The sequence below is a fragment of the Panthera leo genome, chromosome E1, assembly GCF_018350215.1.
Source record: "Panthera leo isolate Ple1 chromosome E1, P.leo_Ple1_pat1.1, whole genome shotgun sequence".
Taxonomy (NCBI): Eukaryota; Metazoa; Chordata; class Mammalia; order Carnivora; family Felidae; genus Panthera; species Panthera leo.
Window position 1 is genome coordinate 44,194,247 of NC_056692.1, and position 15,165 is coordinate 44,209,411.

General features: G+C 38.6%; 1 protein-coding gene across 4 annotated transcripts in view; it reads right to left on the minus strand.

Moving 5' to 3' along the window:
• The window catches only part of KANSL1 (KAT8 regulatory NSL complex subunit 1), a 176,348-nt gene that overhangs the window by 117,141 nt on the left and 44,042 nt on the right, over positions 1-15,165 (minus strand). For all 4 annotated transcript variants that reach the window (XM_042914893.1, XM_042914895.1, XM_042914896.1 and 1 more), the window contains one exon: positions 13,305-14,676. In XM_042914893.1, the coding sequence (XP_042770827.1) occupies positions 13,305-14,593 (1,289 nt within the window). In that variant the 5' untranslated portion in view covers positions 14,594-14,676. The remainder of the gene's footprint in view (positions 1-13,304; positions 14,677-15,165) is intronic.

Below are 15,165 nucleotides of genomic sequence, written 5' to 3' on the forward strand. Positions count from 1 at the left end.
TTCAAAAGACTTTTTTTTTCCCCCAAAAGACTTTTTATTCACAGCTGGGCTACTTGCCTTTCTTACCCTGGCTCCAAACTATCCTACATATCCAATCCATCCACCCCACATCACTAGCAAAGATTCTTTTATGTGCACTCCAACCATGCCATTCCATGTTAATAATTCTGCACTATTCTTAGGATAAAATTCAAATGCACCAGCCTTTGACCAAAGCTTAATACTCCAATTTCATCTTCTACTTTCTTGAAACTTTTATGTCTAGCGGATAGCTCTCTTCCCTGTTATCCAACACAACCTCTTCATCTGAGGTCCCTCATCCTTGGACCTGGAACATCCCATTTTATCTTGGAAACCTAAGTGTCATCCCTATTCAAACTAAAGTTGCACTCTTCTCAGGTTTTCTGATCCCCTTAGCCCACAGTAATCACTCCTTCCTCCAAGTCTCATCTCAGCATTTGGTGCTGTACCATGTTATCTAATTACAATTAAGGCATTCACTGCCTAATTCTAATGCTTCCTTTTCTACTTGAATGTGGGAGAAAAAAAAAAAAAAATCAAGTCACATAAATTATTCCTTGAAGGCAGGAACCAAGTTCTCAATTCTTAAGTGTTTTCATCATTCCTTATTTTACTATCAGAGAAGTGTTTCTCTTGCCCTTTAGGGGCCAGGTTAATCTTGATGATAGATGATCTGGAAAGGCTAGTCTCCAAATAACTGAGTTACCTTGAAAATTTTTATATTTATTATTCTTTGCTCAGAGAATTCCAGATCTCCTTTTCTGGAATTGCCACAGGGACACTTTTGACTATCCTCAATGATGACACATCTTGGTTTCTATTGATATTATCAACTATAGCTACTCCTATAACTGATGAAGGATTATGTGTTAAAGGAATAGAAGATGTAGCTCTCTGAAGGCTAGCCTGCTGGGAAACACTGAAGAGCAGTACTGTATATCTTACCCTTCCATAAGTTTGTCAGCCAATCTTAATGTTTATGGATGAAATTAATTTGTCTCATCTAGTAATACCATTACACTATTTAGAATAAACCATGGAAATGTAAATAATCTAACACTGCTTTGAACATTAATGGAAATAATAACCTCTTGCACCTAATAAAATGTAAAACCAAGAACAGTTGAGCCTTAAACAACATGGGTTTGAAGTCTGCAGATCCACTTATACACAGATTTTTTTTCAATAAATACAGTACATCAGTATAAACATACTTTCTCTTATTTCCCATAACATTTTCTTTCTCTAGCTTACTTTATTAGCTTATTAAACTAATAATTATTACTATTACTATATCAGCTTATTTATCTAATACATATTACATGCAAAACATGTGTTAACTGACTATACTACTGGTAAGGTTTCCAGTCAACAGTAGGCTATTAGTAGTTAAGCCTTGGGGGAGTCAAAAGCTATATGTGGGTTTTTGACTACATAGGTGGTTGGCATCCCTAACCCCCATGCTGTTCAAGGATCAACTGTGTGTGTGTGTGCGCGCGCGCGTACATATACATAAATATAGATATAGATCACATCAATGCCTTGAATGTACACTTGCAACTATCAAAGTCACCTCATACTTTTCAAGTCTGAGACCCAGTTACTATCAAGTTATCACTAAGAACAAATTAAGAGAATTCTCAACTGGGAGGAAAATGATCGCACCAAGAAAACTTCCTGCAAATATAAAATTAGCCTTTCCACTTAACCTTCCAAGTCAACGTTCTTCTGTGAATGCTTGAATGTATTCACATAAGAGATCAATTTCAAATACAGCTGGGTAGAAGCAAAATGAGTCTTAAGCAACTCTCACTCTGTTTTCATCTTACAAAGAGAAGACTGGCCTGTCTTCCAGCCTTGTGAATAAAGATCTTACAAAATTCACTATGCAAAGGGTGCGCCCAAAGAATACTTGGTTGAAAAAATCTGCTGGGGGAGTGCCAATTTAAAAAGAAAAACATTTTCACCCAGTTGGAAATCTAGAAACAGTGGTTACAGCCACTCAGCTGAAAACTCTTAAGATGTGAAGAAAAATTTTTTTAGAAAAAATCCAGATCTTTTCATCCTCAGAGTGAAATTCTATGAAAAGCAACTAAATGAATCAATGGAAAAGTGAATTAATGTTAACTTTATGCACCTAAAAAGCAGTAAGTAAAATTCTGCCTTTGTTATTTGACAGGGTCAAAGGGCAACTGGTCTCTTATTCTATATAGATGAACTCTACAATCTGTAATGGTCTCCAATCAATTATTTCTGGGAAAGAAACGGGAATAAAAGAAAACTTTTGTTTTGCTCGAAAAAGAACCAAAAATGAAAAAGTTATATTGTTTTGCTTACTTTGGGGGAGGGGAGAGACAGAGGATTGTTTTTCATTAGGGATATTTATTTCCAAAGCATAACACTCTAATAGCTTTATTCAGCAAAAAGGATACCCTTCCGTTAAAGACCTCTGTCTTCACTCTCTCACTATACCCCATCCTCAGGGTCCATACTTTATTTTCAGGTTTCTTCAATGCCTTAAGTGGAACACTTAAGAAAAAAGGAAAAAAAAAAAACCAAAAACATGACAGTTACTACAGGCAAACACACTGGCACCAGGTTGCCTCATGAGAGAAACAAGTGAGGGGACTGCTGCAGCCCTGCCACCAACTCCCTGATGGGACCCAGTGCGCAGACTCCCTACGGAAATACAGGCAGTATGAGCTCCGTGGAGATCACCTGGCCATTCGGCATACCTCAACAAGTCGTACAGTGTGCCTAACAGTGACAAAAGTCTTTCCCATCCCAGTCTGGGTCTCATCATTACAAAACCACAAGTGACATTTTTCAAAAAAGTATATTTTAGACTTTATAAGTGAGGCACCTAGGAAGATTAAAAGACAAAATTAAAATTAACAATTCTCAACGGTAGTCTAGAATTCTTTTTATTATATTGCTCCCTCTCTGGTATTAATCTCACAAATGCCAAGAAAAATAATAACCTCCAGTTCACCCTTCAGGTTTTCTGGTGATTATCAAATCAATAAACATAAGACATTGAATGTTAATCATAAACTCCATACTCAGACGTGGAAACAACAAAAACTCATAGAAGCGCGTGGAAAACCAATCAGGCTATTTAACTGCTATTTTATGCCTTTCAACTTCCTATAATAACCAGACTTACCAGAAAAAGAACTTTTGAGGAAAATACTTCAATAAACACTAAGTACATGCTTAAAATTCATTTAACAGCCTTAAGCACAATGCAAGACTAAAGGAAAAAGAACATAAAATACTTTTCATATTTTAAAAGATTTCTTTTTCCAGCAACTGGGGAAATAAGGTTTTTCCATATAAGTTGAAATATAAATTAAGTTGAAATACAAATCATCCCCTTAGAATGTCAAAGATATTTATGTTATCCATTTGATGGGAAAAATTATGAACTAGGTCACTTCTCTGGATTATTTATTACAGTAGGGGAAAACAACTTACCCTTCCCATCATCCCTCATGGTCAGTGCCATGCCCATCACTGTACTGGACAGCCAGGAGAGGCATCTAAAGAGCTATATGACTTCAGCTTGCTCCATTTCTCAAAACAAAATCTTCTTTCTGCTCCTTCCCAATCAGTTTAGAAGAAAAATACTAGTAGAAAGAGCAGGTACAAGGAACTAGCTTTTATCTTCACTCAAGTAAATTATTTATCATGTCTATTATCTTAGGCCTCAACTGTAAAATGGGAAGATCACCTTCATCATCTGGAGGTCTTAAATACTAAACAGGATACCAAATGTAAACCACCTAACATATAGAAAGTGTGATCAATACGCACCAATTCTCATTTCCATTTCTTTTTTTTAAAGTCACTCCAAGGGCGCCTTGGTGGCTCAGTTGGTTAAGCGTCTGACTTCAGCTTAGGTCATGATCTCACAGTCGGTCAGTGAGTTCGAGCCCCACGTCGGGCTCTGTGCTGACAGCTCAGGGCCTGGAGCCTGCTTCGGATTGTCTCTCCCTCTCTCTCTGCCCCTCCCCAACTCATACTCTGTCTCTGTCTCTCAAAAACAAATGCTAAAATAAATTAAAAAGTCACTCCAGCCAATTCCCAGATGTTATCTCTGCCCTAGAACAACGCCCCTCCCCAACCCATACAACTTCTATTCCAATAAAAGAAATAAAGAACAGGTTATTGCAGGCTAAAGGGTGTATCTGGTTAAGATACAGACAGACCATTTACCTTTCCTCCAAACTTATTACCAAATTACTTAATATTACTAGAAAGTCTCTTAAATGTAAAGTTAAATGCCATATTTTACATTTGGTAAATTTCTTTTCATTGACCAAGTCTAAAGGGCAATTTGATTGTTTCCACTAATACGGCTTAGTGTTTATGTCCATGCTGTGGGTAAACAGCCTAGATTAATACCTTGATTTCTTCTTAGCTTTAAGATATTAAGCAAGTTACTAAACTTTTCATTCCTCACTCTGAGTCTGTAAAACTAAGACAATACCTGTACCTCATTGTACCGTGAGGACTAAATAAGTTAATGAGTATAAAGCACTTTTAACACTGTCTACACCTCAAAATATTCAACCAAGGTAGGCTATTATTTTTTTTCTTAACATGTTTCAACTCTGTTGTACGATTAGCAAGGTAGGTTAAAAATGCTGTTCTCTAATTCAACCAAATCACTTTCTCCTGGGGCTCTGTGATCTCCCAGGTTTCAGATTAATTTAGTCCCAATAGTCTTAAACTCTGTCTCCCCCAGTTTCTATATTCGCAGGATGCATCTCTCAAGTGCCAGAAGAACAAACGGGAAAAAAAGGATTAAAGGGTGAGCAAAAAAATAGTCACTACACGTATACACTATCATTCAATCCCCTGGCTCATGTCCTCTATTCTATTAGACAACGGTAAGACAACTTAAAAGAGAATGATTTAAAATTGAATAAACTCCTCCTTCCTAGTTGTCACTCCTCAAATCCTCACCCCCCCCCAACCTTTTCTCCACAAATCCTCTTACCTGAGAGTTCTGAATATAATCTATACAGTTGTTACAATACTACTAAATAGGCTACCAGAGCAACCCACAACATTCATATTTTATCAACAACTTTTCAGTGTATTCTGTTTGAGGAAGAGACTCTCCAGACACTTTTATCAGACTGAAATTGTTTTCAAAGCGACTTTGTTTACTATTGTGATGCAAACCCTTCTTTATAATTAAACAAATATAAAATCAAACAGGCTAAAGTGACCACAAAGGATTAATGGGAATCAGAAGCACAGTCACTTGATATATGTTATATACTGCACCCTTTAGTTAAAATTTTGAGAAACTCAATGTTCTCTTTACATTGAATATATGACCATAATTTTCCCAGATACATACGGGAAACAGGAAAAGGAGAATGAACTGACAGACATAAAAGGACATGACCTGAGGTATAAATTTCTAATTTGCAAAATAATCTGGTCCATTTTGGTCTTTGCTTAGACAGACAGTAGAGAAACTAATTGGGTTACTATTCATTTGATATAAAATGTGGCCCCAAGCTTTCCCTTTTCTAGTAAAATAATTTAACATGAACATGGAACCTAACAGGGTGCTCTGCAAATGACCATGAAACCTCTGGACATACCCAACAGCCAAAAAGTGTTGAAATGAAAATTAGCTAGTGCCCACCGCATTCAATAAGGCCCTCCAACGGTTCCTTCTCCATCTCAACACAGCCATCCAATCATCCAATCCAGTTACTCCTGCCAAAAATCTAGTAATCATTCATAATACCTCTTCCTTCTCTCTCAACATCCACTCATCACATCCAACCAATCACAAATCCTAGTCACCCTACCTCCAGTACCCAATTCACTCCTTCCTGACAAAGGCTGAGTCTACCATTCTTTTACCTGGTGTACCACAAACACCTAACTGGTCCCCCAAAGTCTACACACACTTCACTCTTCACACAATTAAGAGGGGTCTTTAAAAAAATCCAATGATGTTTAGACATCACAATAACATTTTCGGTTAAGCGTTTTGACTCTTGGTTTCAGTTCAGGTCATGATCTCATGGTTTATGAGTTCAAGCCATGCGCTGGGCTCTGTGCTGACAGAGCAGAGCCTGCTTGGGATTCTCTCCCTCTCTGTCTGCCCCTCCCCTGCTTGCGTGCGCACACTCTCTCTCTATCTCAAAATAAAAAAATAAACTTAAAAAAGTGATTTTAAAAGTGAGATGACCGGGGTGCCTGGGTGGCTCAGTCAGTTAAGCGTCTGACTTCAGCTCAGGTCATGGTCTCACAGTTTGAGAGTTCGAGCCCCATGTTGAGCTCGGTGCTGACAGCTCAGAGCCTGAAGCATGCTTCGGATTCTGTGTCTCATTCTCTCTCTGCCCCTCCTCAACTTGTGCTCTGTCTCTGTCTCTCAAAAATAAATAAATGTAAAAAACAAATTTTTTTTTTTCAATAAATAAATAAAAGTGAGATAACCAACAAAACCACCTGTATGACCTGGCCTCTAGCTTACCTCTCTGGCCTCATTTCTCATCACTCTTCTTACACAGTGCTCTGTTTTTGAAAGTATCAAGCATCTCCCATTCCCAAGGCCTTAGCGTATGCTGACTCTTCAGTCTGTAGCACTCCCCTTCTTTACCACCAGTCAATTTTCATCATTCAGGTCTCGGCTTACGTATTACTTCATCAGTATACTTGCTATAATATCCCCACCCATCTTCATTAGATGTTCCTGATATGCACCCCCATAGCACTCTGAACTTGGTTTCTGTAGCACACATAACCACTGCAAATGTATCATTAACTATGTGATTTACTTAAACAATTATTTTCTCTTTCTAACCTATACTGTCCATGAGGGCAGGGCAGAGCAGGGACTGTGTCTTACTACTATATATCCCTACCACCTAGCACCCTCAGCACATAGTAGGCATTCAATACATCTGATAAATGAGTTCATCAATTCCAAAGTCTCCAATGTAAGGCTCTGAGGTACAAGTCAACTCTTCACTCTCTGTATACCCAGGATTACTTGGAAGCTCATTTCCTGATTTTTAACACTTGCTGGAACATGCAAAGGAATACAGAAATGTTCATTTTTAAGACACTAGTGAAGAACCTGGACCTTCATGAGCTATTAGGGTTATTTTGCAAAATGTATTCTTCCAGTCACCCACAGCTTGAAACTCCATCTATGATGATCCCTCTTTCATTGCCCCCAAACATTCACTGTTAAGTCCCACTACCTCTACTTCTGCATCATCTCCGCAATTTTCTCCTTCCTTTTTATACATTTATCACTCTTACCTATATTGCTAGGTCTCTAAAATATCCTCAGTCTAGCCAACAAAGCCCAATGCCTTTTAGCCTTTGTCCTCTATATGTTATGCCTTCTACCTGTACTGACCTACTTCGGTAGACCACAACCAAAACAAAACTTCCTACCAAAATCCTAGCCACCTTTCAAGGCTCATTCTAATATCCTTTCTTTCCAGTTCCATCAACCAGCTGTGACCTCTTCCTATTTCACTATGTCATCAAACATTTGCCTTGTATTACTGGGTGCCAGGCATTGTTCTAAGTACTCACCTTTGCTGTACACCATGTCTCCAAATCTAAACTGTAAACTTCTTGAGGAAGTTTATTCACCTACCTCATCTCTTGCATTTTTTTTTTTAATTTTTTTTTTTCAACGTTTTTTATTCATTTTTGGGACAGAGAGAGACAGAGCATGAACGGGGGAGGGGCAGAGAGAGAGGGAGACACAGAATCGGAAACAGGCTCCAGGCTCCGAGCCATCAGCCCAGAGCCTGACGCGGGGCTCGAACTCACAGACCGCGAGATCGTGACCTGGCTGAAGTCGGACGCTTAACCGACTGCGCCACCCAGGCGCCCCTCATCTCTTGCATCTTAAACATTTACTCAGTTAGTACTTATTACATGACCACTTTAGCATGATGGTAAAGAGTACTTTCACTCAATTTTAGAGAATGAAAACACCAGTCACAAGGCAACAGAAAACATTTGCAGCAACCAGACCTGCAGCAAATGGGTAATCCCTAAATTCCTCGTTGCCTAACTTCTCTCCTTCAGAACCACACAAGAAACACCAAGAATAAATTCTATCTACATACCTAAGGGGGGGGGGGGAGGATAGGGGGAAAACACAGAAGCTCCTATTTCTGTCACTGGATGTCATATGAAACCTAGCAGAAAAACAAGGGGCATTAAATCAACCATCAAAGATGTTCCACAAATTAAAGTTTACTCCTCTCTGAAGTAACTTCTATAAAAACAAAATGGAATTATTCCCACACATGTATACCACAGAATAACGATCTCAGCAATCACTTTAATAAGCTATTTAAACACACACACACACACACACACACACACACACACACACACACTAAGGCATTAAAAGAATCAAAGCTAGGAGCACCTAGGCAGCTCAGGAGGTTGAAGCTCAGGTCATTATTTCACGGTTCATGAGTCTGAGCCCCGCATCAGGCTCACTGCTGTCAGCATAGAGCCCCCTTAGGATCCTCTGTTCCCCTCTTCCCCTCTGCCCTTCTCCCACTTGTACTCTCTCTCAAACATTTAAAAACAAAGAATCAAAGCTCTAAGTCACAAATCAAGAAGGTTGTTTTGTTTCACGTTACACCAGTGACTTATAGGGAGGACTTTTGCTTCAGTTTCCCCAAATGCAAAAACAGAAACAGTGCTGAGAACAGCTCCATCCACCCATGTTATTATTTAAAGATGGAGTGGTCAGAATTCAAAATAGTTTGAGTCTCAGAAATTATCTAGTCAATTCCTTCATTTTTATTATAAAAGGAGCTAGATGATTAGCACTATGGCTAGTTTGTAGCAGAAAAGGGTTAGATAAGACTTAGTTCTGGCTAATACTACTCTCGCCCCATCATTCTGTGAAAGCATAAAGAATAGGAAAATAAGGACAATTTATGTTGACTACCACTGTTAGCAACATCACTCGTGTGTGCTTAATAAATTCAAATAGGAACCTACAACACAAAGCATCCTGGCTAGAGTATCTAAAAAGCAAAACCTACAAACACACTAGTAATTCATTATACACAATGGAATTATTCCCACATATGCATCCCACACAGTAACAAATTCAGTAATCACTTCAATGGACTATTTAACACACACACACACACACACACACACACACACACACACACAGAGGGAGGCATTAAAAGAATCGAAGCTAGGGACACCTGGTGGCTCAGTAGTTGAGCCTCCAACTTCAGCTCAGGTCATTATCTCATGGTTTGTTAACAATTCCAAGAGAATGAAATTCCCCAGAAGTAAAGAAAAGTCACTGCAATCAAGATAACCTAAAATTCAAACAACTTCTTTAATATCACTAAACTGAGCATCTAGTTTATTTTTTACCCAACCTTGATCGGAAACAGACTTCAGGAGGCTATCAAATAAAACATAGGTTAGCGTAAATTAAACCAGAAATAAAAGCATGAAAATAAAACAAGAAGAACAAAATGAAGCCAAGAATGAGGCTTGAAAAAAGGTACAAGACCCATGAGCCTGGCTCTAAACTTCCAAAAGCCAATAGGAAAACAGAAACCAAGTGAACAACACAAATTATAGCATCCAAGTAACAGAAACAGACGTAAAAGCTTAGGAAAAAATACACTTAAGTCTTGGTTGTGTTATCTTTCTCCCTGAGGTTCTTATAAAGAAGGCACTGTGTAATATAAAGATATATGCGATATATGTAAAACAACAAATATTTCAGTAGTCCTAATTAAATGTTTTATGGGATTATTTTTATAACGATCCTCAAGATAAGCCTATAGTAACAGTTCAGAAAGAAAAAAAATATTTTTTTTGGAAAGAAAGGTTTACATAATTAATGTCCAGGTACCCAGAACACTACTCACCTAAGAAAGCATTTAAGAGAATATCTGGGGGAAAAAAAAAGGTGCTTCCCTAACAGCAAGCATTTACTATAGAAGTTTCTAAGTACAAGGGCCAAGAAAATAAAAACCAAATTTAGCAAAATTTACTGGTCCAGGAGTTCATAACAAAACAGCAGAACAAAACTCTTAAAGAGAAGGTGGAACATAAAGAAAAACTAAAGTGGAAAAGATGTGCACACAAACACACATGCCCACTCAGTAACTGTATTACATCCACAGGAGATAACTAGATGCTTTTATTTCTACTTCTAAAGTTAAGAATTAAAAATTAAGGTGTTTACTGAAACATGTGCCTTCCTTGCTAGTTCCTCCATCAAGAAGATAATATTTAAATTCCTCCTCCTTCCACAGTGATGTTACTAAACAACGATAAAGGTCAAACCCAGTGTAGTGCAGAATTTCAAAGTAGTTACATATACCAAGACAGGAAGACATAGGAAACATTTCAGGATGAAAGAACTTAAAAAGGTATAATACCAGTTTTAAACTAAATAAAATCAGTTAACCAAAAAGTTAATCAATAAAGAGGAAAAAACTTCTCTAAAATACCTCATCTGGCAATATAGTTTACTAACTATAAAGTATAATACAATGATAAACACACAATTTGCCAAAAATTCAACATAAAAATCAATCATTCTACTACTGCTAGCATGTGCCTATGACTTACAATGGATCACTGTTTTTCCTCTTGGAGGTAGGAAAGAAGAAAAAACACAAATTCTTGGTGAAGGCTGGTCATTTTCACAGAACCATCCACTTGCAACTTAAGCACCAGCATTTAAAAACAATTCATTTCAACAACCTCATGTGCTAAATATTTTCATCATGGCTGCCTAGACTAAATCTAGCTGTCTCTGGCAGGAGTATTTCAGCAAAGGAGTGAAATATTAAGCTACTAGAAGGGGAAAAACAGTTGAAATTCACCAGATGGGTCAGTCTCCTGCAGAGTTAACTAACTTCTTACTGTAGGACTCAAGAATTACAAATTATAAATGTGGTGAAGAGATTTGGGAAGAACTATTAAATCACACACTCGTACAAAAGGATTCTTGGTGTCCAAACAACTATTTCCCCATCCCTGTTTTTCTTTTTTAATCAAAGTAATGCCTCCATTCTCAGTGGCCAATTGCTGAAAAGCTGTAAAGTACTCAGAAGGTCAACACCTGGCTAAATAGCAGCCTTAGGAGTCAATCTGGTGACCTGGCTCAACAAGAACTTTAAAGTACTTATGCTTTATTGGTCGTTTTAATTTAAATTCAATTATATCATAAAGAGCAAAAAGTTTATTTACTCCATAGTACTTTTAGTGCTCCAATTTTCCTTACTTTAATATGATCTGGTACATGGAAATTCAACTTTTTAAAGCATTGTTTAGTTGACTTAATTTGAAAAGGATTCAAATGATTCCAAAGTTTCCTAAAATGATCCCTTAGCTATCCTTACACTTCACAACCTTCCAATCAACAAAGCATTACGTGATAAGAATGCTCAGAACTTAGTAGGTGAATGGACTAAGCCTAAACTTAGTCTTTTCAAATCAGTAGATTATTCCCTGGAAGAAAAGTTCTCTCTTAGGTATTCTGATCTCACTGAACTGAACGGTTTCCTACAACATTACCAAAACTTAAAAATGTTTTCAATACAAAGTATCCTGAAAACGATAAGCTTACAGATTCTAGATTTTTTTCCCCTCAAATACACAAAGTACATGAAACTTAAAATGCTTCAACTAAAGTATTTATTTCATGAAATTACTTTTAAAACATAAAATATTCAACGTTAACCAAGATTTTTTAAAGCAGTGGCTTATGCAACAAAGTCAGTGGGATAATGCCACAAATATCTGCAAGCTGATTTAAATTACTAATCCATTTAAGGAAAGATAACTATGCTACAGCAGTAGCAAGCCACTGAAATAGATCTACTTTAGATCTGAATACAGAAGTGGGCACTTGAGTACAATAAGCTAACAAAAGGTAATGAACTAGGTCTACAAAGAAGAAATTCCAGCAAAATAATCCAGACTTTTCCCCCTGAAACAGAAACCAAAATTGCATATTCAGATACAGCACAGTTATCCATATGAATAATATAAACAAAATCGAGAAAAAAGGAAATTTACTTATGCTTAAAGCATGGCTATCTCAACAGTCTCCAGCGAAAATCTTGGTCACCTTTATACTACAGGCAAGGAAAACCCAATTATTCCAACATATCCATCTATTTCAGCCTACTTTAGTAATCCAACCTTAGTAACATCCCTGGCCCAAAGAGAAAATGGAAGGAGTCAACTCTCCTGCCCCTCTTTTCCAACATCTCGTGCTTCCCTCTCTCGTAAGTCTAACACTTATTTTAAGTAGATATAAGGCAGGCTGATTTATCTTTAAGGAGATATGCTATACCCCCTTGCTTATCTGGAAGGAGCCAAATGCAGGACGGAAGGACATGAGTAAGGTACCTCTGGATTCACCGTGCCAATTTGGAGCGCCACCCAAAGCCTGTGTAGAATTTTTCTCAAAACAAGAGATTTAAAAAAAAAACAGTAAGAACCTATCCCAAATATGTCAATGTATTTAAACTTAGCTGAGAGAAAACTAAAATTCAAATGTGATCAAGATGGGCTCTTTTAGGAAGTAAATCAAGTTGTGAAAGCAGATTGTATTTGGAAGCAACCCATAAATAAAATACTCTGCAGCATTTTCTGATTATTAGTCTTTAACAGGTAAGGAAATCTCAAGTATGAAAAGTGAAGACTGGGTACATTCTCTGCTGAAAGTTCAATTAAAAGCAACTACGGGGTGCCTGGACGGTTCAGTCAGTACAGCATGTGACTCCTGATCTCTGAGTCCTGAGTTCAAGCCCTATGCTGGGGGGTGGAGTTTATGTTAAAAAAAAATAAAAAATAAAAGCAAACTCCAGCTTAGTTAACTACATCAGCTGAACTTCTGTCCCCACTTAACCAGAAACAAGAGGATCTGAAGTCAAGTTATAGAAGCCTACAAAAATACCCTACATACAATTTCAAAAGAAATCTAACCAGTCACTCTGAAAGAGGTATGTAGTTTCACAAATAGGAGGTCTTCTAGCTTTTTTCTTAACCAACAAGATCTACAGCAACATAACACTCTGCCAGAAATATCTTTCGTTTCTCCACTAGCAGGTATATGCATCCACCGACCTAAAATCAGAAAAAAGACAAATGGAACATAGGCACCTACCTACAAAGAATCCTATTCTCCCCACGGTGGGAATTCACTAATTCTTTCTCCCTTGTCCCAACATTTCTCAAGAATGACATTATGCACAGGTTTTACTCACAGGGGTACATGGCGTTGCTCAGGATCAGCTCTGGTCAGTTCTTCCTCTTCAATATCAGACTCTCCTCCTGAACTACTGTCGGTGACGTCTGAATCAAATGCTCGCTCGCTGCACCTCAAGTTAGCTATACCACTAGCTGTAAATCTCTCCAATTCTTCTGAAATCGAATCGCTTTTCAGGAAATTGCTAAGTCCTTCTGAAGTGGTGGTCTCACTGGCAGCTTTTCTCAATGCAGCTTCAGCCTTTCGAGTCAGCATCAACTGGCTCCGGGGCCTCAAGGATTCCAAGTTTGGCAGTTTGCTCCAAGTCTTCTCTAAAAATCCACCCAGCTGATGCTGTATATGCCTCTCCACCTGCTTGGCTTGCACAACCTGTAAGCGCTTCTGTAACCTGCGGGCACGGCTCTCAATATCGGCCTGCCTCCGCAGTAAAGCTGTTATCCTTGTGTCAGAATCTAAAGCACTGAAAAGAATGGAAGACAGGGGAGACTTTTTATCCTCTAACTTGACACCCCCCAAGTTAGAACTGGAGTCTGTGCCAGGTGATAACCTACTGCTTCCTTGAAGTGCCGGATGTTCCATGGAATTTACAGAAGATTTGTTTGCAGTGCTATTATTGCTAAATATAGTTGTGTGTTCTACATCAAGGCTTCTATGTGGAAGAGTGCAATTGGTCATACCCCCCTTCAAGTCCCCAGATTCAGATGCCACCACTTCACCCCCCTGAAGAGAAGATGAAGTGAGAGCTCGTTTTCCCCCATTGAGGGGACTGGAATTGTCATGATCAGAATGTGTTGAACTTTTAGTCAATTTCTTAGCCAACCCATTTACAGGTGCTTGTGGCAGAGCTGTCTGACCACTCGTATTCATGGTTCTGAGATTTTCTAAGGAAAACTCCAAAACTGGCTGTCTCCCCAACAGCTCAGCTCGGAGTTCATAGGACTGAGATAAGAGAGGATGAGATTTAAGGACTGTCTGCTTGCTGAAGACACCTTGCAATTTCAACGACTCCTTGGAGGGTACAGATGTTACATCGGAGCAGAGATAAGATGCCACCAATGGTTGCAGCTTTCCCAAGTCTTCCTTGGTAGGATTATTTCGGAAGTCTAAACTGGGATCCTCTGCAGCAATGGCTTTTCTTTTGGTTCCGTTGGCAGCAATAAGGATGTTGGCGTTGCCGTTATTTTCGGCACTGCCAGGGGACAAAGTGGAGGATGGGGGAGCCAGTTTGAACCGGATATGGTGTGCTTCAGCTGCTGCGTCAGTGAGAGCGGGCGCCATCGCAGCCATTCAGCACAGAGAGACAGGAAGTCCAGCCTCTCCCGGTGCCGAGGCCAGTTCCACGGCCCCTTACCGCCTCCCCAGAGAACAGACTAAAAGAGAAAGAAAAAAAGGAAGTTAGAAATATACGCACACTAGAAAACAACACACGTTTTTAATACAAACACCACTTGAGGCTATAATTCACTCTGCCTCCAGAAAGAAAAACACTCAGACTATTCTGGATACTCGAATATGGGGATAGGGGCAGAAGAAGGACAGGGACAGGACAATTCCTGCACAGAGAAAGAATTCCACCCTTCTTTTTTTGTTCCTTGTTACCACAGATTGAAAGCAGCCAAAATAGAAGTTCCATTCTGAAAGAATCAGATTGTTAAAGTTAAATCATCTGCATTAAAAAAAAATAATACTTTACAACTTCTTGAAATTGGTGGATTTAAAGCAAATGTATCAAATGCTTAGCAATTAAACAGAGAAGAGGAACTCCCCAAAAAGTTGCTATGCAAAATGTCATAGATCTGCACATCTCTCTAGCCAGAGAATCCAGTGCTTATCAGCTTCTCGCTTCTCTGAAAGATAGT